Source organism: Myotis daubentonii, chromosome 11 (assembly GCF_963259705.1).
Source record: "Myotis daubentonii chromosome 11, mMyoDau2.1, whole genome shotgun sequence".
Classification (NCBI taxonomy): Eukaryota; Metazoa; Chordata; class Mammalia; order Chiroptera; family Vespertilionidae; genus Myotis; species Myotis daubentonii.
The window spans coordinates 41,115,610-41,142,412 of record NC_081850.1 but is presented as its reverse complement, the minus strand read 5'-3'; the positions used below and the strand labels follow the sequence as shown (position 1 = coordinate 41,142,412).

At 39.0% G+C, this 26,803-nt stretch overlaps 1 protein-coding gene across 1 annotated transcript; it reads right to left on the bottom strand.

Moving 5' to 3' along the window:
• Positions 1–3,040: 3,040 nt before the first annotated feature.
• LOC132212001 (F-box only protein 31-like) lies at positions 3,041–5,090 on the bottom strand. Its single transcript, XM_059656915.1, is given in 3 exon segments — positions 3,041–4,029; positions 4,031–4,501; positions 4,504–5,090. Coding segments are annotated over 3 exon segments (1,566 nt in total). The 5' UTR covers positions 5,047–5,090; the 3' UTR covers positions 3,041–3,477.
• Between the last annotated feature and the right edge of the window lie 21,713 nt (positions 5,091–26,803).

Here is a 26,803-nt window from a genome sequence, read left to right as displayed (position 1 = left end):
TATAGGGAGAAGTCAGTAGCATTCTGAAAACAATTATAAATACTAGGGTTTTTATACTTGTAGAAAATTTATATTTGCTTTCCTAATACTTGATTCTTTATTTATAATTACATCTTTTACTATTGCAAACACCTTGTGTAAACCATTTAAATATATGGTATTGATTTAACCAACTATCCAGCATGATCCAGTGTCAAGTTTTTGGCACCAGGACTTCATAGAACTAAAGTTTCATATTGATTCTGTTTAAACTTCCTACATTTACCAGGGCAAAATATCTATCTACTTGGCCTTTACCTTTCTCAATTTTATTTTTAAAATTTTTAAAATTAATTTCTAAGAATATTTAAATTATAATTTACATTATTATTTTTAGTTTCAGGTGTACAGCGTAGTGGTTAGAGTAGACAATAATATACTTTACAAAGTGTTCCCCCTGGTATTTACAGTGCCCAACCAGCACTAAACACAGTTATTACATTATTATCTATATTCCCTATGCTGTACTATACAGTCTATGACTATCTCATAACTATCAGTTTTTATTTCTCAATCCCTTCACCTTTTTCACCCAGACCCGCAATTCTCCTCCTCTGGCAAACATCAATCTATTCTTTGTCTATGAAGTCTGTTTTAATTTTGTTTATTTAGATTGTTCTTTAGATCCTACATATAAATGAAATCATGTGGTAGCTGAATTTTTCAGACTTTATTTCACTTAACATAATGGACATCTAAGTCCATACATGCTGTTGCAAATGGTAAGATTTCATTCTTTATGTTCAACTAATATTCCATTGTATATCTTTACCACAGCTTTTTTAATTACTCATCTATTGATGGGCACTTGGGTTGCTTCCATAGCTTGGCTATTGTAAATAATGCTGCAAACAAAACAAAACAAAACAAACAAACAAACAAAAAAAAACATAGGGGTGCATATATCCTTTTAAATTAGTGTTTTTGGGTTTCTTTGATTACCCAGAAGTGGAATCTCTGGGTCATAGGCAATACAATTTTTAATTTTTTGAGCAACCTCCATATGGTTTTCCATAGTGGCTGTACCAATCTGCATTCCTGCCAAAAGTACATGAGGATTCTCTTTTTTTTTCACATCATTACCAACTCCTGTTATTTATTGAATTATTAATAGCCATTCTAACAGTGTGAGATGATATCTCATTGTATTTTTAATTTGCTATCTCTCTGATGATAGTGATGTTGAGCATTTTTTTTCATGTCTACTGGCCTTCTGTATGTCCTTTTGGAAAAGTGTCTGTGTAGGTCCTTTGATCATTTTTTAATTGAATTATTTGTGTGCTTTTGGTGTTGAGTTGTATAGGTTCTTTGAAATTTTGCATAGCCACAGCAATCTTGAGGAAGAAGAACAAAGTTGGAGGAATCACACTACCTTATATAAAACTATACTATAAGACATAGTAATCAAAACAGCATGGTACTGGCATAAAAACAGACATATAGATCAATGGAACAGAATAAAGAGCACAGAGATAAAACCATGGCTATATGGTCAATTAATATTTGACAAAGGAGGCAAGAACATACAATAGGGAAAGACAGTCTATTCAATAAATGGGAATAATGGGCAGATACATGTAAAAAAATGAAAATAGACCACCAACTTACACCATATACAAGAATAAACTCAAAATAGATAAAAGACTTAAATGTAAATCATGAAACCATAAAAATCCTAGAAGAAAACATAGGTAGTAAAATCTCAGACATGTCTTTTAGATTTTTTTTTTTCTGCAAGGGAAACAAAGGAAAAAATAAACAAGTGTGATTATATCAAACTAAAAAGTTTTTGCACAGCAAAGGAAACCATCAACAAAATGAAACACATTCACCAATGATACATCTGATGAGTTAATATCCAAAATTTCCTCAACTTTAAATTGAAGTTATTGTATAAGGCTGGGTTAACAGCTGAACTTGAATCAGTTTTTTTAAAATAACAGCTTTATTGAGATACTAGGAGCCAAGTGCACGAATTCGTGCACCTTGAAAGGAACTGTGGGCTATGAGGCTATGGTGGGCACAGGGGCGGGTCTTGGCCCATCCTCCATGCCCCTGCCCGGCCCCTCTCACCACGGTCCTGCTCCTGCCATGCCGCCGCTCCCATGTGCTGACAGTGCCACCCTGCTCGCACTCAATGGCATGGAGCGATTGAGGCCAGTGTCATCAGTGGGTGCGAGTGGCGGCTGCTGCCCCGATCACCCCTCAGGAGCAGGGGGAGGTAGAAAAGCCCTCAGGGGCAATCGGGGCCAGCAGCCACCATTTACACCTGCTGACAGTGCCAAGTGATCGGGACTGGTGCCGGGCACTGGCAGTGGGTATGAGCAGCAGCTCTGGCATCGGCTGTGGGTGCGAGTGGGGCCAGCACCAGCAGTGGGTGTGAGCAGTGGCTCATGCCCGCAGTGGGTGTGAGAGGTGGCTGCTGGCCCCGATTGCCCTCAGGAGCAGGGGGAGGTGGAGAAGCCCTGAGGGGCAATCGGGGTCGGCAGCCGCTACTTGCACCTGCTGATGGTGCTGAGCGATCAGGGCTGGCACCGGGCACCGGCAGCGGGTGCAAGCAGTGATTCCAGTGCTAGTAGCAGGTACAAGAGCTGGACAGGACTGCGGTGTGTGGGAGCAAAGACTTTTCAGTAACCACCAGAGGTTCCCCACGACAGCGAGCAGTGCCCTGCCTTGGTCTGGTGCCCCAGCTCACCTGCTCTACCATCCCGCCGTGGCTGATGCTCACCATGTTCTGGGCTCTGCTGCCTGCTGCCGATGCCCGCCATGTTCCACGCACACCCCCTGGGGGTCAGCGCAGGTCATAGCGACTGGTTGTTAGGTTGTTCTACAGTTTGGTCTATTTGCATATTAGGGTTTTATATAGATAGATAGATAATTCACATACTATAAAATCTACCCTTTGAAAATATACAGTTCAGTGGTTTTTATTATATTCAGAGTTGAACAATCTAATTTTAAGACCTTTTCTTTTTTTAAAGACATAATCAGCTCACTTTCCCGTCAGCTACTGACAAATATGCAGGCACATGTTGCACACTTTGTTTTTTTTAATTTTTAAAAATATATTTTATTGATTTTTTTTTACAAAGAGGGAGGGAGAGGAATAGAGAATTAGAAACATCGATGAGAAGGGAAACATCGATCAGCTGCCTCTTGCACACCCCCTACTTGGGATGTGCCCGCAACCAAGGTACATGCCCTTGACCAGAATCGGACCTGGGACCCTTCAGTCCGCAGGCGTATGCTCTTATCTACTGAGCCAAACAGGTTAGGGCGCACACTTTAAAGAAAGTGTCTTGGTGACTGGACCCAGACACCTATAAGGTGGGTGTTCTGGTCAGAAGGTCGAATCTCCAAAGTGTATGCTGCTGCTCATCCCAGGTGGTCCAGAGCCCCTGCTCCCTGCTGCCTGCCCCTGGGCAAGGGAGGGGGCCGTCAGGAGGTCAGGGACTGAATGTCCTGGAGCATCGCCTCAAAGGCCTGTGGGGATGGTGCGTCGGCATTCTGGAAGGTGGCCTGGACTCTGCTGTACACGTTGAAGAATTTGTCCTCCAGCCAGATGAACCCGAAGTGGTCCTCATCAAACAGGATGGCCCCAGGGATGCGCTGGGGGTTGATAAAGCCATGGCGGGCAACGAGGCCCAGGCCATAGAAACACATCCTGCAGGTTCCGGGGTAGTCCTCCTCACATGAGCTCATGCCCACAGGCAGAACAAACCCGACAGGCTGTTCCTCCAAAGCTGCAGCCCCGGACTCCCTGACCTCAGTGGGTGGCCCGACATTGGGCTGGGCAGGGCTCTGCCAGCCATGGCCCTCGCTGCCCCCCGGCCTGTCTTCTTGCTGCTGCTGCTCCAGGCTCACCTGCTCATGAACCTCCAGGACGCTGCGGGAGAGCTCGTTGAAGTTGCGGAGGTTCTGGACAACAGGCAGCTGGAGGCGGTGCATGAGGCTAATCTTTATCGTCTGCTGCCCGGCAGGGATGCAGACGGTCACCCGTGATCTTCGTGGCCCTGGCATGCTTCCCATGGAAGCTGAGCATGGCAATCTCTAGGCCGTGGACATCGTAGTTGCCTTTGAAGAGGCCTGGCCTGATGAGGTCGTCTGGGTGGCTGGGCGGGAGATAGATGCGGCGGTAGGTCAGGCAGTTATACTGACTATAGATGAACTTCATCGGGACTAATTCCTCCCAGTCCTCCTGGGAAACGTCCTCCTGCGTCCGCCCCCATTCTTCTCTCAGCCACGCTCGGAATTCCTCTTGCCTCCCGCCACACATCCTGTGGCGGTCCGGCTGGTTGCACCTGGTGGAGAACTCGTCCTTCAGCATCTGGATGTGGCCGCTGTGGGGCCCTCTGTGGCCACACATGCACTCCACCGCGGCCGATTTCCTCTCCGTCAGGTGAATTCTGAAGGCGGGCTTGATTTGCATTGGGTCATCCACCCGGGGGTAATGGGGTAATGGGGAGGCAGGTACCTCCAGCCAATAATGCACAAGCCATCCACTACGACATTCAGCAGCCCTCCATAGGGCCCGATATCTGGCTGCCACAATCCCAAAATGTGTCTGTATGGGTGGAGCAGCTTCGCATAGACTTCCTGACAAGACACACCCATGATCTTCAGGTTCTGCAAGTTTTCACCAACGCCATACTCCTCCTGGCAGCGCCGTCTCCAGATGCTGTCGGTGCGCAGGATGCTGCGGAATCTGGTGCAGGCCTGGGCCAGGCTGGGCAGGTCGGTGCCGGGGAGCGAGGCGAAGATCTCCACCAGCAGCTCAGGAGGCAGGTCCTGCAGCGAGCAGCGCCGGGTTGGCGCGGGACTCAGGATGCCGCCCCTCCCAGCACCGAAGAGCGCCTCCGCGTCCGCCTCGACGTGCTCCTCGCCCGGGTCCAGGTCCGGCTTCTCGGCTGGGCCCGGTTGCTGCTGGCGACACCGGCATCCCCACGGAGGGCCTAAGCTGCAGAGGCAAGCGTGCTCCTCTGGGCCTGTCTGAGGAACAGCCACCATCGCGTCCGCTGCTGCCGAGCTGTGAGCTGGCCCCGCCCCGCCGGAGAGCCCAGCCACGCCCCTAGGGCCTAGCCACGCCCCCTCCGAGAGGCGTCAATGGTACGAGTTTTTCAACAGAAAGAAACTCACACCCATTAGCAGAAACTTCTCTTTCCCAGTGTCCCCTCCCTGTCCTCCCACCCTAGCCCCAGGCAGTCACTAATCTGCATTCTGTGTGGGTCTGCCTCTATGGGTATGCCTACCGGTGGACATTTCACATTAATGCAGTCATAGTTTAGTGACTGGTCTTTTGTGACTGGCTTCTTTCCCTTAACATTTTCAAGTTTTATGTGTTATATCGTGTACTAGTACTTCATTTCTTCATATTGCTGAATGATATGTTAGTGTATGGGTATACCACATTTTGTTTGCCTATTCATCAGTTGGTGAATATTTGGGTTGTTTCCACATTTTGGCTATTATGAATAGTGCTGCTATGAACATTGTGTACAAGTTTTTGTGTGAACATGTTTCCATTTCTCTTGGGTATATATCTAGAAGTGGAACTTCTGGGTCATATGGTAACTCCATGCTTAACATGTTGAGGAACTGACAAAACGTTTTCCAAAGTGGCTCTACCACTTTACATTCCCACCAGCAATGTATGAGGGTTCCAATTTCTCTACATTCTCATTAATACTTCTTTTTACATATATATTATCACCATCCTAGTGAGTGTTGAGTGGTATTTTATTATGGTTTAGAGCAGAGTACTTGACTGTAGTTTGACTTGACCTTGAACTCCATACAGGAAATCTCTTCCATTCTCAGCCTTCACCCAGTCTCTGCCAAATCTCTCAGACCCCTGGTAGGAATGGGCTCCTGCCTGTGAGCAAGAATGGGCTCACGTTCTTCACTTTCAGTTGGCCTCAGCTCTTCACCTTCAGTTGACTAACCTTGCTAGTTTCTTGGGTGAATGGATGCCCTGTCCGAATTTGACACCATGGACTGGGACTCAGAAACATGGCGAAATAAGACTTTTAATAACACTCTCCAGAGCAGGTGCCCATTTTACAGGAAAACCTTGAATCAATTTTTTAATAAAATCCTCCACAGGCCTGTGTCATATGCAATTAGAATAGTGCATGAAATGAGGGACTGACCATATATATGTTTACTTCCCCTCCCAGCCGAAATTCAAGAAAAAACATAAAAAGGTAAATATATATTAAAAAGTAATGGGAAATTCCAAAAGCAACATCAGCTAGGAGAAATTTAGAGGAATTCTCACAAGATAGAAAACAGATGGGGACAATAATTGGACCAGAGACTATCATAGACAAAAACATTCAGAAGTGTGGATGAAAGGGGCTGCATGAGAACCTGACAAGTTCAGGGGAGGCCTGCATGGCGGTCTTGCACACTCAAAGACCTAAAGTAACAACAAAGGATGGTCTGAAATTAAACTTTAACTAAAAGCAATTATGGTGGGCAGTTACATCCTAAGCCAGTATCTTCACTGACAAGGTCAACCTTTACCTTAACTGAGCCTATCTGTCTTTTTGCACTTACAATAACATATCCTTGAAATGTCTGGGTAACTTATAACTTCCCTTTTTCTGGACCCCTTGGGGCACAACCTAATGTGCCTGGGTGCCAGGACAGATACCCCAAATTCCTTCATTGTTACCATGTTAATTGTTCCTGCACCCACCTAAGTATGTGTCTATTATTTTACTTTTTATCCAATCCCAGGGGTTCCCCCCTCTACTTTGCTTTCTCACACCTCTCTAGTCTATCACTAATGGATTTCATGTAACCCACCTATGTCCTTCTTTTGATTGCAATGTATAAATACAGATGTAACCTGCCATTTTCCAGAGCATTATCTAAATCCGGGGAGGTTGTGCTTCCCCGCAATTGTTGACAGATTAGGTCAAATAAGCTCACAAAATTTTTTTAGTGGTTCGAATGTTTTTATGTTAACAGAAGTAAACTGCACAGATAAGAACACAAAGCTTATAATAAATAAAAGTTTGTAATGAACAACATGCTCAAAAGCAAACAGAAATTCACTCTAGAGACTTCATTCCAAACTGGACCATTTGTATCCCCCTTCCTCTGAGAACAGTGTGCAGCTAAATGTTTGTTTAAGGCTGAAGCTCTCAGCATTATTCATTCATTCATTCATTCATTCACTCATTTATTATGTTATTTTTTCACAAGAGAGTCTGAGGTCAGTCATTTTTTCAGACATCTCCCTGTTGCTGGTGGACAGTGAATGTTTTGTGTTTTTCTATGTGTGACACTACCTTATTTCTCACTCAAGTTTGAATGACACTAATGATATATATGCTCGATCCAGATTCAAAGTTATTTTTCCTCAGAACATTGAGAAATTTGGCTTTTCATCTTTACATACTTGAGTTGCTGGTAAGTGACAGATGAATCTGATTCTTGTCCGTTTGTAGCTCTTCTCTCCTCTTTTGAAAGCTTTCAGGATTTTCTGCTACTCTTGTTCTTAGTTTTCATCACCCTTATTTTTCCACCAGTGAGATTTTTTATTCTATTTAATCCTTCGTGACTAGTTTTAGTATGACTAAGGTTTTTCTCCAATTCTGGTATAGTATGGTAGTTTCTACTTCTTTAAATATTTTTTCTCCTCCGTTTGTTTAATTTCTCTCCTTATAGAATGTCTCTTAATATTCAAGATAGTGATGTAGGAAGATCCTATGGAACAATTTTCTCTGGAAAAAAACAACAACAACAACAAAAAAAACTAAAGGTTGACTGAGGGTCAACTACACATCAGGCAGAAAACCACATCAAGAGGGTAGGAGCGGCTGGGACACATCTCTCCATAAATCTCACACCTGGCCCTGCACGTGACCCACATCAAGAGAGAACGCAGAACCCAGTGCTTTTCCCTGAGGAGCAAAGGGTTTGAACTCCACCGTGGGCACCCCACCTTGTAAGACCAGCACCTCAAAGATGAACCCGCAAAACATGGAGCTTTGAGTCCTAAGACCCACAATACTTCAGGGACCTGAGAAACTGCTCACACATTCTTACTCACCTGCCCCCAGGGCCCGGCTCAGAGGCACCTGATTGCGGGAGACCCTTAAGTGAAAGAGGCGCATTTGCTTATAGTAAAGCTTCTGATTGTTCACCTGCACCTAGGAGTCTGCTGGAACACTCCCGGGCATGGAGACTGGTGGGTGCCTTTTTCACTCTCTTCCTCTACCTTAATCCTTGCTTTTTTTTTTTTTTTTTAAATCCTAAACTCTTCCCCTTACCCCTCTCCCCTCCCCATCTCTGTGGACACCTTCCCGAAGCTCCCGCTCTGCCTAGTGTAACCAGCAGGTGCCATCTTTGCGTTCTCCCTCTGCTGCTCTGAGCAGTGGTGTCTCCCAGAGGGAGTGTTTACACCTCTCTGGTGCCGGATCTTTGCAGCCGCCAAACAGGAGACACCTGTTGATCATCTAGCTTGAATGGCCAGGGGAGCTGGCATTCCTGGGCCCCATGGACTATAACAACAGAAGAGACAGTTCTTGGCGGACAGAAGCACGAGTCTCTGTGGAAGAGGCGTATTGCTTGTCTAGGAGCAGGCCTGAGGAGGCGGCTTCAGGGTGGCACACCCTAGCTGGCTTCTTGCTGTCTTGCTGCCCTTAGGGAGCGGAGGCCGGTGGACGCCATCTCTGTGCTATCCCTCACCTGGCTGACACACTCTTCTGGGGCCCTGATATTGTCCAGTGCCATCCAGGGGACACATCCAGACCACCTGGCTCCGGTGGCCAGCAGGGCTCCCTGCGGGAGGTCCCGCAGAAAGGTGTGTATTTGCATACCTGAAAAGCTGTCTGAGGGCCTGGCTTCCAGTCAGCCTGCAACAGGTGCGGACTGAGAGCAGCCCCTTTGGGACACTGGCTGTTCTTGTCACACCTTCAACGGCCAGGAGCGATGGAAAATGAAATAAGCTGCTTGGACAATCACAAAGCTTGAGAGGCCAAGAGCTAAGGCAGGGTTGAAGGACAAGTTTCATCTCTTACCCAAAGCCACTCCTTCAAGACTGGGAGACATGGTTGTCTCATCTAATGCACAGAAACCAACAAAGTCAAGCAAGATGAACAAAGGAATATGTTACAAATGAGGGAAAAAGATAAAACCTCAGAATGTCTCGTAAGTAAGCATGAGAATTTATTATCTACCATATTTCTTAGCATTAATTTTAGACATTTTTATTGTTAAAAATAACAAATTGTTGGGAGAAAAACGTCCTTGCTTCTTTTTCCCCCCTTTCTATCACCTGTGTGTGCATTTTGTGTAAAAAATAATTGATGTTGCATTTCAGCAAGTGCTTTTTTGAAGTTATTAAGATAATTCTATGATTTTTAATCTTTAGCCTAAATGCACTGGTTGATTTTTTATTGTCAAATTAAGCTGATAACCAAATTTATCTTTCTATTTATCTATCTATTTATAGACACACACAATTCAGATTTAGTTGACTAATATATCACTTAACTATTGTACATCTTAGCTCATGAATGAGGGAATTTAGATAACAATTTTTATTTTAAACATTATTTTTGACAGATTTTTGTATCAAGGATATGCAGGCCTCACAAGGCCTCACCTCCTATCCCCTTACCTTGGGTATAAGGTTTCAACATATGAATTGGGGAGAAGGCAAAATTATTTAGGCCCTAGCAAATATACATATTTTTTAACCCAGCATCTTAGTATTAATAATTTATTACCAGGAATAAGCACAAATACATAATAACAAAGTTTTATCTCAATACTGTTCAATAGACAATTACATAATATTCAGCCACTTAAATATGTTCTTAAAGGATAAATATAAAAAAACCCATTTTTATATACAGGATTAACAAAAAGGAAAGGAAAACTGGTAGAATTACATTGCATGCAAATGCATGCATGTGTATATATGCATATGTGAATATACATATGTGTATATGTGCTTTTGTAATATAAAGATCATAGGGAAATATTGCTAATGGGAATTTTAGCATGGTGGTAAGATTAAGAGTAACAATGTTTATTTAATTTACCAGTATTTTATATATTTTCTATTAGAACATATTTTTATAATAATAAAACAATTATAAAGCTCTATTATGAAATACAGAGCATAGAATAATGTAGTAAGAGTTTAAGTGAAAATTTTAATTCTCTCTGCTATGATTATAGCAGTCTACAAATTGCATATGCATATGAAAAATATCTTTCTAAAGTATACAGAAAAATTAAAAATTAATTTAATATGATTTTCAATAAGCTACCATTTTTTTTGTTATGAAAAAAGTTGCTTTTCATTTTAAAAAGTAAAATAAAAGCACAAACTTCACTGACAGAAACTGTGGTGACAACCCCAGCAAAGGAAAAAGAAATTGTATAGATCCAGTATAATCCAACTTCAAATATAGACTTTCTCACTGCACATATCCAGTTGTGTCTGTCAGATACAAACTGTTATTGCTATCATTAGCCAACAAGTAAATCCTTGATGAATGAGCATCCCAGAGGGTGCCCCTTCAGTCATCTTTGGCTCAGCCCTGCCATTAATCTTAGGAAAGACTTTTCTGTGATCTTGCAACCCTACTCAGATGCCGTGACCTTGGGCTACAAGCTCTGACATTGGACTAAGAACAAGGAATTGAGGTTTCCTCATTGACTCTGACTTCAGGCTGACAACTTTTGTGAATTATTTCACCTGCTGCTATGTCACAAGTTCTTTTCTGTCATAAGCACTCCACATACATACACAGACATAAACACACCCAAATAATTATGGGCATAGAATGAGGAAAAGACTTGGGAAATAGGCATAGAATGAAACAGTCTTCTTTGGCTACTTTTGCGCTTTTGACCAGCAATTACCAATGGTGTGCTGTAAGAATTTTTAAAATATACAGTACCTGACTATTTAGTCAGGGGCACTGACCTTTTTCCCCTTAGACTGTCATATAAAAAATGACAACAGTGAAAATAACAATAGCTGTTTAGTGTGAATGCTCTGTCTTGAACCCTAAACATATAGGTCATAAAACAGAGTAGCCTCTTACTGGTCATGTCACATAATATAATTCCATCTGATTTCTTAATTCTTGGTACCAGAAATCCTTATATACAAGTATAGGCACCTGATTCTTTTAAAAAGTCACTTTGGAGCAAAAAGGATAAGTAATTTCTATTATTATTTTAATCAACCAAAATTATGCCTATTGTTTATCATATTGGCAAAAAATACATTTTTGGTGTGCAACAGAATTTTAGTAATTAGTTTGTATATGCCATGAAATGAAAAAGGTTGAAAATCACTCCTTTTGACCTTTTTTTTGAGAGGTGGTGGTGTGAAATTAGACTTCTAACTCTATTCAAAATTTGAATATTAAAATGAAAAAAGGGCTTATTTATGGATTTCCAGTTTATCCTCAGAATTAAAAGCAATACATCCTAATTTTTCAGTAGAAATTAGCTGAGAAGAAATGTTGCCCATCAGTGTATTCTATACCTTTCTTATCTGGTCAAAAATGATTTAAAAAAACCCCACAAAACTAAACATCTTCTGCGATGACCCCCAAAAAAGAGACCCCCATTGACCTTCCAGTTCCTACTGTTCACTCATTTGTGTAATTGTGTCAACAGGTTTAGCTGTGGCACTCCATCATTTAGTCAAACATTAGTCTCAGTGTTGCTTTTTGGTACTTCATAGATGTGGTTAACAACTACAGTCAGTTGACTTTAAGTGGAAGAGATTATTTTCAACAACGTGGGTGGGCCTCATCTAATCAGCTGAAGGCTTCAAGACCAAAAACTAAGATTTCCCAGAGAAGACTAGTGTTTCAGCTCCTAATGAGTTTCCAGCTTGCTAGCCTGCCCTGTAGGTTTCATACCTGCCACTTTCTACAATCATGTAGAGTCAGGTCTTTAAAGTAAATTTCTTCTCTTTATCCTATTGGTCTGTCTCTCTGAAGAACTCTGACTGGCATGTATGTATGTAGATGATAGATAGATAGATGATAGATAGATAGATAGATAGATAGATAGATAGATAGATAGATAGATAGAATTTATTGTTTTTAATGATAGCATTATAGCACATAAAGCATACACAGTGTCCATGTCTTTTTAAAATTAATTGATAATATGATTTAGATACTGTTTTGTTTATCAGAAAGTACAAATATTCAGTGACCATGGTGTGTACAAACCATAATTTAACCATGAGTATGGATGAAACTTGAAGTTTACTAGATAATCCAGCTTCTCATTTTCAATGTTAAATCCTAATTATGATTTAACTAGTCTAATGTGGAGTTGAAAGTGTTGTGATGCTATGTTTAAAGTCATAAAATAGCTAACATGGAATAATTTAGGTTTAATGATGTTCTCTGGGTTTCAACTTCCCCAGAATAAAGTGGAACCCAGGTGTTCTTCCAGTTAAAACCTCATTTCTCCCCCTCTCTTATGACCTAGCTTTGAACTATCTCCCAGGAGTTGTCTGGCCCAAGGGGTATTTTTTGCTTTGCAAATGTTTGCTTTGGCTTGCAGAAGTTTCTATTTTATTCACAAGATACATACTCGTATGCTGTTGAGATCCAGCATAAGGCTATGTGGATATCATTTATATCTTTTCCCCCAGTATTGTTATTCAAGAGATAAAACTCATTTTCATAAGATATTATTTTAAGATTAGAGAAGTGTGTTACAATTGGAATTTAAAAAATCAAAATAATCTTAGGTAATAAGGAAGTGCATTGTTCAAGGAATGGAGCATAAGATGGTAATACTTAAGGCTTGAGAAGGTAACATAAATGTTACAAAACAAAATTAAACAGAATAAGTTTTACATTTGTAGATACATCTTCCAAGATGTAAATTTATTATTATAACTTGCGACTAGAACTCGCATATCATGGATGCAGTGCTCTGATTACATTTTATGTTTCTTATCAAGAGATCCCATTTTATATTTTAATTTTAGAGTCAGAATGACTGCCATATGTGAAATATGCTTTCTTGAGTATTCTGAATTCCATTTATTATAAAAAGGCTATACAACATTGAACAAAATGTACACGCTACAGGTCATCCATCCATCCTGGGCACAAGATGGAATCCTTGAACTCTCTCTGTTATGGTTTGGTGAGGATGGCAATGTGAGGCAGACCAATTCTCCTTGGTTGAAAACCTTAGACCTGGTCACCCCAGCCTTTTAGTTCTGTAACTCTCCCTTGACAGTGTGAATTCTACTTGTGAATCCAAAGTAGAGAGTTCATTAGTAAGTATAAGTATAAATTCCCAAGAGTAAAATTGGAGCTAGAAGGGGTTTTCTGCAAGGGATTGAGGGAAGCACTGCCTATAAGGAGGCAAAATCAGTCAAGAAGTCAAATGGAAAGGCAAAAATGCACATCAGATTTGAAAGATAAAACATGGCTTTAAAAGGAGAAAATAATAACAGTTTGTGGACAAGACATGAGAGAATTGAAGACTTACATTGTATAGCTGTTTTGATGATTCAGAAAATTGTAAACAAACTAAAAGTTTATCAGTTGTCCAATACTAGTGGGAAGGTGAACAGTAGTGCTTCAAAGATCTGTACAAAAACACTCTCTTTCCTATTCCTCCTTTTAAGATCTGTCTCAAACTTAAAACGTAAAACTTGCAAAAAATTTTCAATCTATTTCCAAAACATCATCTGTTTCACCTAGTGTCTGGAATATGAGTTATCCTATCTAATAAAAGAGAAACATGGTAATTGGCGTACGACCGATACCCTTTTCATTGGCTAATCAGCGAGTTATGCAAATTAACTGTCAGCCAAGATGGCGGCCGGCAGCCAGGCAGCTTGAAACTAACATGAGGCTTGGTTGCCTCAGTGACGGAGGAAACCAACGTTCCCCGCCTGCCGCTGCCTCTGAGCTGGCAGTTTAAGAAACATTGTAACAAATACACCCAACTTCAGCCAGCAGATTCGCAACATTGTAAGCAAAGGCCAGAAACCTACTTTCAGCCGGAGGCCTAAGAGCTGGAGCCAAGCCTCAAGCTAAAGCTGGCCCAGAATTAAAAAAAAAAAAAAAGGAAAAAAGGAGCGTTTGGGAGTTCAGTCACCCCCAGCCTGAAAACAGCCCTCAGCTCCTCACCCAGACTGGCCAGGCACCCCAGTGGGGACCCCCACCCTGATCCAGGACACCCTTCAGGGCAAACCAGCCAGCACCCACCCGTGCACCAGGCCTCTACCCTATATAGTAAAAGGGTAATATGCCTCCCAGCACCAGGATCAGCGGAGCCGTGAGGCCTCCCGGCACTGGAATCAGCATGACAGGGGGCAGCACCCAAACCCCCTGATCGTCCTGCGGCTCTGTGTGTGACAGGGGGCGGGGCCACAACCTCCCTATCCGCCCTGCTCTGTGCCTGATAGGGGGGAGCTCCCCCCCCCCCACGGGCCCTGCTCTGTGTGTGACGGGGTAGAGCCATAACCTCCCCATCAGCCCTGCCCTGAGTGTGAGAGTGGCGGCGCCCCAACCCCCTGATCCGCCCTGCTCTGTGGGTGATAGAGGGCAGCACCCCAACCCCCTGATGGGCCCTGCTCTGTGTGTGACAGGGGGTTGCTCCACAACCTCCCCATCGACCCTGCCTTGAGTGTGACAGGGGGCGGCGCCCCAACTCCCCAATCAGCCCTGCTCTGAGCCCGACCAGGGGCTGCACCTAGGGATTGGGCCTGCCCTCTGCCACCCGGGAGCAAGCCTAAGCCAGCAGGTCGTTATCTCCCGAGGGGTCCCAGACTGCTAGAGGGCACAGGCCAGGCTGAGGGACCCCCCCTTCCCCCCCGAGTGCACAAATTTTGTGCACCGGGCCTCTAGTTCATAAATAATTTCATAAATAATTGTTGAGTGAATTTTCATTAAAGTGTGAATGGCTTATAACCAAATTCCATAGGGACTTATAAAGCTAAAGGGAATGAGAGGTGTTAGAAAAGAGCTAAAGATCTAACACTTTTTGAGTTTGTTCTCTTATGTGATGGAAGCTCGGGCAGAAGCAGATAGCCAGTATTCATTTTGAGGTGAAAGATCATAAATTCACTTATTCAGCCAAGAGGTAATTAATAAGGCATTGCACCCTGACCCAATCAAGCCAATATCATTTACTGTCAGAAAATAACACAAGAATACTATCTGGAGAATAAGGATTCTGGATCACTTTGATTGCTTGTCATTTCCTTATTTCATTATTTATCTATTTATGAAGATAAATGATGAAATAATGAATTGGTATTCAAATTTATCATATATATATATATATATATATATATATATATATATATATATATCCATGCCCCTTCCACTGTGCCCTTCCACTATACTATGTCACTCTTATATTTTCAAAGAACAGAACAGGAAAAGGTATGGAATGCTTTTGCCATAAGTCAAGGAGTTTCTCTTTATCATTCCGAGAGCAGTCATTGTATTGGACACCATTTATATACACTTAAGAGCTTAGTAATGTGACTCAGAGGAAGCTATTCATGCCAAAAATAATAGAAAATTAGCAGACAAATACCCAAGTAAATGAGAATTGTCCATGGAGTTACCATATTTTCAGGGCTCTGTGGGATGATAGGAGAAAATCATTGGGCTTTATGTTATTAGATACTAGAGGCCCAGCACACCAGGATTCTAGTGTACCATAAAAAAGGCTCAGATAACAGTAAACCAAATGACTGAAAACCAGTGTTTGAGTGAGTGAGGAGGTGTGATAAAGCTTAGCCTCAATAACACACCATGAAGCTGCTAGAATTGCTTTATCTCATGCAAGATCTCTAAAAGAAATATATACACCATAATATTAACAATTCCCCATCCACACATGCATATAAATAACTACTCAAAAGAATAATAATCTTTCAAAATTATGATAAAATAATGGGCCCTATGTACAACAGGTAATAACAGGAGAGAAACATAAAAAATATGTAATTATAATCCAGAAAAAAAAGACACTCAATGCCTAAATAACAGATACATCTAATATAAATTAAGGTATATGCTCAATGATTTGTGTATTTGTAAGTAGTATTTATCATCCACTATATGTCATGCAGTCTCCTTACCTGGTGGTGGGATATTAAAATGAATTAGTATGGTCCTGGACTTACTAATGCGAGCCAAGGCACAGTTTGAAAAATATCAAACAAGCAACCAAATTAAACAAGACATCTAGCCACAATAAAAAGAGGAGACATATGTGAAATAACCACAGGGAAATGTATGCTGAGGAACAACTGGTACTAGTAACTTCCTGTAAGAACTACATCAGGGGCTGGCATTTATTTTTTTTAAAGAAACTTAGGCAGTTAAGTGGTACTTGAGCAGATGAGCAATAAAGTATCAGGAACACAGGCAAGGATTTTGTCATTAGGCTATTCATATTTGAAAAGAAAATTGTTAGGAAAGAAAGAATAACTGACAAGTTTATGGCTATGGATTAAGAATCAGAGAAATTAAGTAAATAAGACATTATGTCAAAATCTGAAGTAACAGAGATAGAATGTTATAACCCAGTGCCAGAGTTTAATAAAGGCCTCTTTTAATCTTGCACTGGAGTCATGTCCATCAACTTCATATACCCTCACATACACATAGAATTCCTCTTCTAAACATAAGTGTTCTTATGTCCATGTATATATTAATGGTTATATTAGTACTGTCTGTAAAATCTGGAATTAACTCATGTCCATCAACATGGAATAAATTAGTTGCATTGTATTCATTCAACCAAGGTATTTTCCTTGAAATTTATGTTGTTGCTTCTGCAGTAATCTCCATAGCTAAGATTAAAAACTGAGTCAGTCTTGTTTCCATCCTGAGCTTTGAGCCATCACTACACAAGATTTCTGAAAGCATCTTCAATCCATATCCTGATTCTGAGGGACACTAAACAAAATCTCTGTGTCTCCATCCAGCCTCTGTCCATCACCTGCACAATGACAACCAGACTGAATCAATGAACTCAATCCTGTAAGACTACATCCCATGCTATACTTCTATGTCTTTCACAAAATTCCTGGTGTATACATGGATAGGAGCATTTGTTAACTGCCCTCTCTGAGAATCTACAACTTTTTGACAAATCATTTGTTTCAGCTACTTTTGTATTTACCCACAGTGGCTGGAAGTATAAGAAAAGCTACATATAATATGAAATCTTATCCCAACTAAATGTCTGTCCTATCTCTGATTCTTTAAATAAACCCAAAATATGTAAGCAATTAACTCAAAAAGTAAAAGTTGGATATTTCTGGTTGATTATAAAAATTTCTTGACTTGCCTTGATTTCTCTGTATCTTCTCTGTTTGCTCTCACTCCCAAAGAATCTTGACCCTATTCCAGAATCTTTTGTCTACCATTCAACCTCTAGCCCTGTAGCTTTACTATTGCTACAGTTCTTTAAAAACAAATTATATATATTGATTTCAGAGAGGAAGGGAGAGGGAGAGAGAGATAGAAATGTCAACGATGAGAGAAAATCATTGATCTGCTGCCTCCTGCATGCCCCCTACAGGGGATCGAGCCTGCAACCTGGGCATGTGCCCTTGACCTGAATTGAACCTGGGAACCATGCTCTATCCACTGAGCCAAACCGGCTAGGGCATATTTCTATAGTTTCTTACCTAATATCAGAAGCAAGTGTGAGCTATAAAAGAACTGTAGCAGCGGTTTGGCTCAGTGGATAGAGCATCGGCCTGCAGACTGAAGGGTCCCAGGTTCGATTCCGGTCAAGGGCATGTGCCTTAGTTGTGGGCACATCTCCAGTGGGAGATGTGCAGGAGGCAGCTGATCGATGTTTCTCTCTCATCGATGTTTCTAACTCTCTATCCCTCTCCCTCTCTGTAAAAAATCAATAAATATATTTTTAAAAAAAGAAAGTATAGAAATAGAAAAAAATGTAGATCATTGACCTTCATTACACTATCTTCTTTACACTTATCTTTTGACATTTCAAACTAGTTAATGAACATTCTCTCTCGGACCAATATTTAACCAGAATATGAGCCATGAAATTTCTTTAGGACATTGGGTGCTCTTTCTTAGAGAAAAATTTCAGAGGGTCTTACTCAGTTGTGCATCAGCCTAAGACTATAGCTTCTATAGATTCATTCAGTGGGTTTGGTGATCATCTTAGAAAGGGTTGGTACAGTCTCTTGGGCATTTATGGCATCTTCAGGGTTGAAAACTCACAACATTAAAAAAATATATTTGAATATGATCAGGAATCATAGATGCTTTTCTCAAGTTATTTTACATACTACTATTTTCTGGCTGGTGTTGCCTGCCAAAAAGATACAGCTAGTGCCCTAAGCTTTGATAATTCTTAATAGCATCTCTCAATGCTACTCTTGTTGATGATATTTATTATACAGATGAAATGCTTTATCTTTAACTATAGGTTTGGGTCTAGATTACTTTTAAATTGGCAGCCCCAAGTCATATCAACTGCAATCTCAAGCCTCTCAATTCTCATTTTGAGGTTCTTTGCAACAGACTCAATATTATCTTTGTACTTCTCTGGTTTTTAATTGAGGAGATGATGTCTAACTTTTCATTTGCTTTTTAAATGTTAACCTGACACAAAAGATGCATTTCATAATCAGACATCACCCAGGGAGACAAGATGGACTAACCACTGTGCTCTAAAACCATTCTCTGCTGCCACCCAACTCTCATTGCCACCATCACACACTCAGAGATCTGCATGAATTCAGAGGTTGCCAATATTCAGAAGCAATACACAATTTTAATATAAACAATGGAGACATTAAAATTGTTAAAGATTTTGCTTACCTTAGTTTCAGTCATCAATTCAAATGTCTACTATAACCATGAAACCAAGAGAAGGCTTAGACTTGGAAGGGCAGCAATAAGGAATTAAGAAGGATCACCAAGAACAAAGACGTGTCATTAGATACCAAGACTAAGATCACCCTCACCCTGGCATCCACAATTACTATGAACAGATGCGAAAGTTGGACATTGAAAAAAGCTGATAGAAAAAAAATGGTTTAGTTGAAATATGGTGTTGGAGGAGAGCTCTACAGATACCCTGAACTATCAGAAAGATGAACAAGTGGATCCCAGAGCAAATTAAACCTGAAACATACCTGGAAGCAAAAATGACAAGATTGAAGCTGTCCTACTTTATAGTCCTGGGGAAGACAGAAGGCAGCAGGGCAAGAGAAAGACAAAGTATGAGAAGCTATAGGCATTAGTCTATAGGAGCTGAGCAGGGCCGCTGAGGGGAAGACAGTGTGGACATTGTGGACGTCACTCATTCATCATACTGCCAGGAGTTGGAGCCAAGTCAACAGCATGTAACACACACACCCTTGCCTTATAATTAGTCAGTCAGACTCTCAGAATGTGCTACTAAGTAATTGAAAATTTAAAAGTCTCTAGTATTCTTTACAGATACATACAACAGAAACATGTATCAAGCTATTTTATTAAGCACAATATAATTTAAACAAATTTAAAAATATACATATATATCTAAGTAACTCTCAATTTTTTTAGTAAAACTCATATCAAAAGAAATCTGACAGAGTAGGTGCCTATGTTGATGTGTTGGTAACGGGCCTAGGAATCAGATATAAAGGGGAGAAGTGACATAAAATAAATTAATAGAGAAATCTTGCATGATTTGTCATTTGCGTTAAAGACTCATTCACAAAAACCATATCCTCCTACTGAACACAAAGGAAAACTGTATCTTTTAGACTCCATGCAAGTACCTTGGAACCATGTGAGTGTTCCCTGGACAATGGAATGTGGTCAAAGTAAAACACAGCACTTTCAGGCCTGATCATTACACCCTATGCACTACCACTCTCTTGTTCTCTTGTCCCTGTTCCCTTGCTAATTCAGCAGCGTCACAAGATGAAAAATCCTGGATACTTGAGTCATCAGTCAGAGAAAAGGCACCATGTAGAGTTTGCCTGGCTTACACTGGACTGTAACATGGTGAGAAATAATCATTCAGGACGCTGAGCTGATGAAACGTTGTGTTCTTAGAGTGGCTTGCTCTAATCACTCCAACAGAATGATGATGGGTTGCCATGAAATAAAGAATATGATTAAATAAAATTTCTGCTTCTGTGGGGGAAAAGTAGAAAAAAGAATAGAAGAGAAAAAAATGCTTCACCTATAAGTCTTTTACCAGGCCACCATGGAAACCAATGTTCAAATGCATTATTGTACAAGCAAAAATCAGAGAAGACAATTCCATTTAAAAGAGGCCAAGTTCAAATTTTGGTCATGTTGGGATAACTGGAACCAGATGTTCCCTTGCACTATTGAAAACTGGATGACATTAATGAAAGAGTTGTTTTCAGAAATTAGAAAACACAGCACAGGAGTGTGGACACCTAAGGCAGCAAAAATGAGGTTAGAACTTTGGTTGCCTCATTTTCCGTCTGCGAGCACTTTCTGGATCCTGGCACTGGCAGGACATAGCTGAGGGGAACAGTGTTGTCTTGGTGGATTGAGAAATCAGAAATTGTTGTTGGGAATATGGAATAGCCACAAATAATATAAAAAGCAAAATGTATTATTTTATATAATTAATAATGAATACAAATACAATTGATAATGAACACAAATAATATATACAAATAATAACATAAACTTCAATTTTTACCTCAAAAAACAAATTGAAAATAGATCACAGACCTAAATGTAAACCTCAAACTGTAAAACTTTTAGAAAGAGAGGGGAAAATCTATAAACTGATGAAAAAAATAGGTCCAGAGGCCTGGATGCATGGAACAGAATAACAGATCTCAGTGAAGAGGGGATGGCGGGGATGATAAGAGATTAACCAAAGATCATATATGCAAAACCCATGGAAATAGACCAGTGATGGCGAACCTTTTGAGCTCGGCGTGTCAGGATTTTGAAAAACCCTAACTTAACTCTGGTGCTATGTCACATATAGAAATTTTTTGATATTTGTCACCATAGTAAAACAAAGACTTATATTTTTGATATTTATTTTATATATTGAAGTGCCATTTAACAAAGAAAAATCAACCAAAAAAATGAGTTCGCGTGTCACCTCTGACATGCGTGTCACCTCTGACATGCGTGTCATAGGTTTGCCATCACTGACATAGACAATAGCATGGGGAAAGCCTGGGGTGGAGGTGGGCTGAGTGTAGGGTGGCAAAAAGAGGAAAAGTGGGGGACGTCTGTAATACTTACAACAATAAAAAGGGAAAGTGATTGATTTTCAATCAGGCAGAAATTTCATCCTATTTAAATTCCTTAAATAGGATGAAGAACACACAGAGTTGGACTTCAGATTTCTAGATCAACATGTATAAGGCGCTTGGAAGTCGCCACTGCACCCTAAGAAGTTAAAGTGAACAAACTGAAAACTCATCTCTTCTTAGATCTGTAGGAGACATGAGGTCACAGGGAAAGCCATTGTCCCCCAGATTGGAGAGACAGGTGAATACAGAGAATTACCAACACAGAAATCCACCAGCAGAAAACTGCAGGGACAGTTATGTAGGGAAACTGGAACTATCATCAGTGACTTTCTGGAAGCTCAGTGTGGACAAGTTTGAGAGGCAAAAGCTTCAGGGGGATCCAGTCATATGTGTGATCCCACACTTTTTGTGAATTTTATCTCTTGAAGCTCTACCAGGTTATGACAGCGACTTTTGGAGAAAAATCCCTTCCTGCTTCTGACGAGGGCGAGGAAAAGGAGCCATTTGCAGCATTCCAGTGCATTTTGTTCTTCACAAGGAGTTCACAAGGTCTACCCTCAGGAGAAACAATCTAACCATGGCCTAATCCTCTTGGTGTTTTAACAAAGCCTAACTGACTATCCTATCCCACCTGGTAATGTAAATTTCTGTCCCTCCATAAGATTGTGCCGGAACAGAAAGACATTTGTTATGTTTTTGTTAATATGATAATTCATTCAACAAGTATTTATTGCGCATCTAATCTCTGCCAGGTACTGTTTTGCGTGAGGGTATAGCAGCAAAGAGACTGGCCTCATAAATCATATATTCTAGTGTACAAGAGAGACGGCACGTAAGCAAATAAGCAAAATGCATTATATAATTTTAGGTATTAAAAATTTTAATGAGGAAAAATAAATTAATGCATGAGTAATGTATTAATGCATAAAATGAATTATTATGCAAAGGTTTTTATATAGGTGAACTGTTTTCATGGTATTTAATAAGCCTACTATGGAAATGAAGCTGCACATAGGCAAAATTCCATGTAGAGAGTCAAAATATAAAGTGGTTAAGTAAAAACAAAAACCCCGAAATGTATAAGCTATTGATGTAGATTGGGTTAACTCTGTGATTTTGCTGTTTAGACATCTAGTTATGGTGTCTTGAAGTGCACTTACTCAGTGATTGCACTGAAATCTTAGAGAGTTATATAGTGCCTTCAAAGGTGAGGCCATCAAACAGATGGATAGACAACACTGAGATGTAAGAAGAGCTGATTTGTAAGTCAAGTATGTTGTTGGTGAGGTGATGACAAAAATCTAAGTTTTCCTATCCTTTAATACACATACACACACACACACACACACACACACACACACGTGCGCACGCCCCCACACAGAATTTTGATGAGTCACATGTATGAAATTACCAATAAACAAGGTCCAGTGATGAGATTCAGTGAAAAGGTTTGTTTTTGCTCTCGGGACTTACAAAGTTCTATGAATAATAAACCTGAGGTCTATGTTAATTAAATTTTAAAAATTCATCTCTTTTCCAAGTATAAAAGGAAATGAATGAGTTATGAAACAAATGAATCAATAAAAAACCTAATAAGTACATATGGGACAACCAACTTATGTAAGACACTGGATAAATCATATTTGCATATATTATCTCAGTTAATATAAATAGGAGAAAAAGGAAAAAATAGCACATATCAGTGACATAGTATATGAATTTTTTGTGAATTAAATATTTCTTTTATTGTTTTTCAGGGATAAAATGAAGACACAGTCCAGATGGTTTGTAAGTGATATTTTTTATTCCTACTTATTAGAAGAATGGGGGCATGGGATACAATTGTTAGTTCCAGAAGTTTGCTTTGAGTTCTCTCAAACTTTTCCTTTTTACTGAATTTTCTATTTTATTGAATACAAAACAGATTTTTATCTTGAAAAACCCAAAGTTACAAAAAAGATAACATACGATATCAATTGGACGAATGGAAAATGAAAACTCTGTGAATCTTTACTGTTAACTTGGACATAACTTCATAATCAGATAAGCCCCAAGACAAACTTTAGAGACTGGGTCAAGTCTGAGTATAATGTGCAGAATTTTGGCTGCAGATATGAAGGGTAAAATATTTGTCTCCATGGGGATAGATCCATTACTGCACTTTTCAAAATGTCAAGATTACATGTGAAAAGTAGTCGTAATTTTCTCCCATTTTATAAAGATAATTCCGTTTGTACTTCACACATAAAAATCTGTGACAATGAAAATTTGCCTTCACACTATTAGGATAATAGTTCCAACCTAACATGGCTTAGAATGCAGTGTATTTTTTTTTTAATCTCCAGATTTCTGGGAAGTAAAAACATAGTGTTCTTGATGGTTTGGTAATATATTGACATTTTAACCACCTCCTCAGTTTTGTAGGATGTCATAGTTTGTTTAAAAAACATTGGAAATGTTAACACATAGAAAAGGAAAGCACAGGCCTATATGTTTGCCTTCAGTATCACAGAAAACACTGTTTTTGTTTCCTGGGTTAAAATATTTAAAAAATTGATACCAGCCTAATTTTACTAGACAAAAAGTTTACATTTGTGTGTATTTGATATGCTTTAACTAAATCCCGAGTATATTTGTAGTGGGAATGGAGCTAACTAAGTTTTGCTATATACATGTTAAACTATTAAACCACCAAACTTTATTGTGGTACAAATGTTAAAAATATTAGTAGCTATTTGGAAGTTGATTTTATAAGAAAAGAATGATAAATGTTTTATAAGAATGAATGATAAATACAAAATAAAATTCTCAAAGAACTTTAAAGAAAATTTTTAAATTTTAATTTTATTTATTAGAAATCTTAAACATTTTTAAAAGTAAGTGTATTTAAGGAAGTTCTGGTAGATGGCCAATTGTAAAATGATCAACAACTTGAATCATTAAACTAAGATTTCTATTGTCATGCTAGAAATCAAGAGGATATATGGACAAGATTTAAGTAAATGTGCAGATGTCAACAGGCTATTTGGCAATTCTTTATAGTCCATAGACCATTTGTATAAAAAAAACAGCACATCAAATAAGGCCTTTTCTTATAGAAATAAATATATCTTTATGAGAAACATTTAAACCATAAAATCTCATTAAGAAATATTTAGATTCAGCCAAATAGTGTATCTTCTATGTATCAAACTTTCATATGCGTTATATTATATAATTTTCACAATAACCTTGTGTAATAATTGTTTTAAAGATGAGCAGATTAGGCTTATGGAGACTAAGGAAACTCTCAACTTGTTGATGTTGATGTGAATTTTAAATGAATCTTTCTACTCCAGCTCTGATGCTGTTTTTATTACCTATGCTGACTCTACTAGTGGCAGATTTAGGCTTAAAAATTTTTATCTTTTATCCATCACAGTCTACTTTCAAATAATATTCAAATAATATTATAACACTTAATGAAAAATATAAAAACCTGCAAAAGTATACTTCTATTTTTCTACTTCGTTTTTGAGTATTGTAGTTATAATTTTACTTCATGTTATATTCCTCAAGAAAATTGTTATTACTTTTGCTTTAAACAATAAGAATCTTTGAAAGAAGTTTAAAAATTGGGAAGTATTTTATATTTATCTAAATATAAGTATTTTATATTTATATAGACCTAATGTCCATTTGATATCATTTTTCCTTTGTCTGAAAACTTCCTTTAACATTTCTGTAGTGCAATCATGGAGAAGAGGAAGTATCTCAGCTTTTGTTTGTCTGAAAATATTGGTATTTTTATTGAGTGAGGGAGAGCTAGCTTTATTGAAGTATAATTTATATGCAATAGAATTTTAACTATATAGTTTGATGAATTTGACAAGTATAAACAGCTGTGTAACCACTGCTGCAAGTGTGATATACCCAATTCCCATCACCCAAAAAGTTCCATCATGCCAGTTTCAGTAAGTATCCTCCTGCCAACAATAGCCCCTGGCAACAATCTGCTTTTTATCTTTCCTATAATGTTATATAAATGAAATTATACAGTATGTGGCCTTTTGTACCTGGCTTCCTTTACTGAAGATAATGCTTTAAAATTCATTTTTATATTATGTATATCAGTAGATCATTCCTTTATTTCTTTACTATTGAGTAGTATTCCATTGTATGCACATGCCACAATTTGTTTATTCTTTAACTATGCGGTGGCCATTTGGTTTATTTCTCATCTAGGGCTATTTAAGTTCTTTGAAAATTCACATACAATATGTTGGGTGGACATATGTTTTTATATTTCATGAAATTACTTGGTTATATGTTATCAATTATTTGGTAAGTGTATATATAAGGCAAACTGCCAAAATGTCTTCCAATAGTGATGGTATTATTTTATATTTTTATCAATGTTTGAGATTTCCTGTAGATCCACATTCTCACTGGTATTTGGCATTACTAGTCTTTTAAACTTTAATCATTCTAGTGATTATGTAGTATTACCTCACTATTTAAATTTGCATTTTCTTAGTGACATACTGTTGAGCATGTTTTCATATGCTTATTTATCATCTGTATCATTATGTCTTTCAAATATCCTGACCAATTTAAATTTGGTTGTCTATCTTAATATTATAGGAAAAAAATTATTTACATAGTCTAGATATGAGTCCTCTTTGGATTTATGGTTTTCAAATATTTTCTCTCAGACTATGGTGAGCCTTTTATTTTCTTATGAGTGTATTTTTCAGAACAATAGTTTTCAGTCTTGAAAGAGTTAAACTTGTCAGTATTTTTTCTTTTATACTTTATTAGATTTATTATTCAGAGCAGTTTTAACTTCACAGATAAATTTAGCAGAAGAAGAAGGTAAAGATATTTCCCACCATTAGCAACAATTGCCCACCAGAGCAGTACATTTGTTACAATCAATTAACCTATGTTGACACATCATTATTACCCAAAGTTCATCATTTACATTGCTATTTATTCTTGGTATTGTGTATTCTATGGGTTTGGACAAATGTATGACAAATATCCACTATTATAGTATCATACAGAGTAATTTCAATACCTAATAATCCTCTGGCTTTACCTATTTATCCCTCCCTACTACCTAATTTCTGACAATCACTGATCTTTTTACTGGTTTCATAATTTTTCCTTTTCCAAAGACCATATAGTTGAAACTCTACATTATGTAGCCTTTTCAGATTGGCCTCTTTGACTTAGTACTATGCATTTAAGTTTTTTCCATGTCTTCTCATGGCTTGATAGCTCAATGATTTTTATTACTGAATAATATTTCATTGTCTGGGTGAATCACAGTTTATTTACCCATTCACCTACTGAAGGATAGCTTGGTTGTCATTGAGTTTCGGCGATTACCAATAAAACTACTAAACACATTTGTGTGTAGGTGTTTCTCTGAATATTATTTTAAATGCCATTGGGAAAATACCAAGATCCTCTAAACTTTAACATTTCTTATAAGGCAGG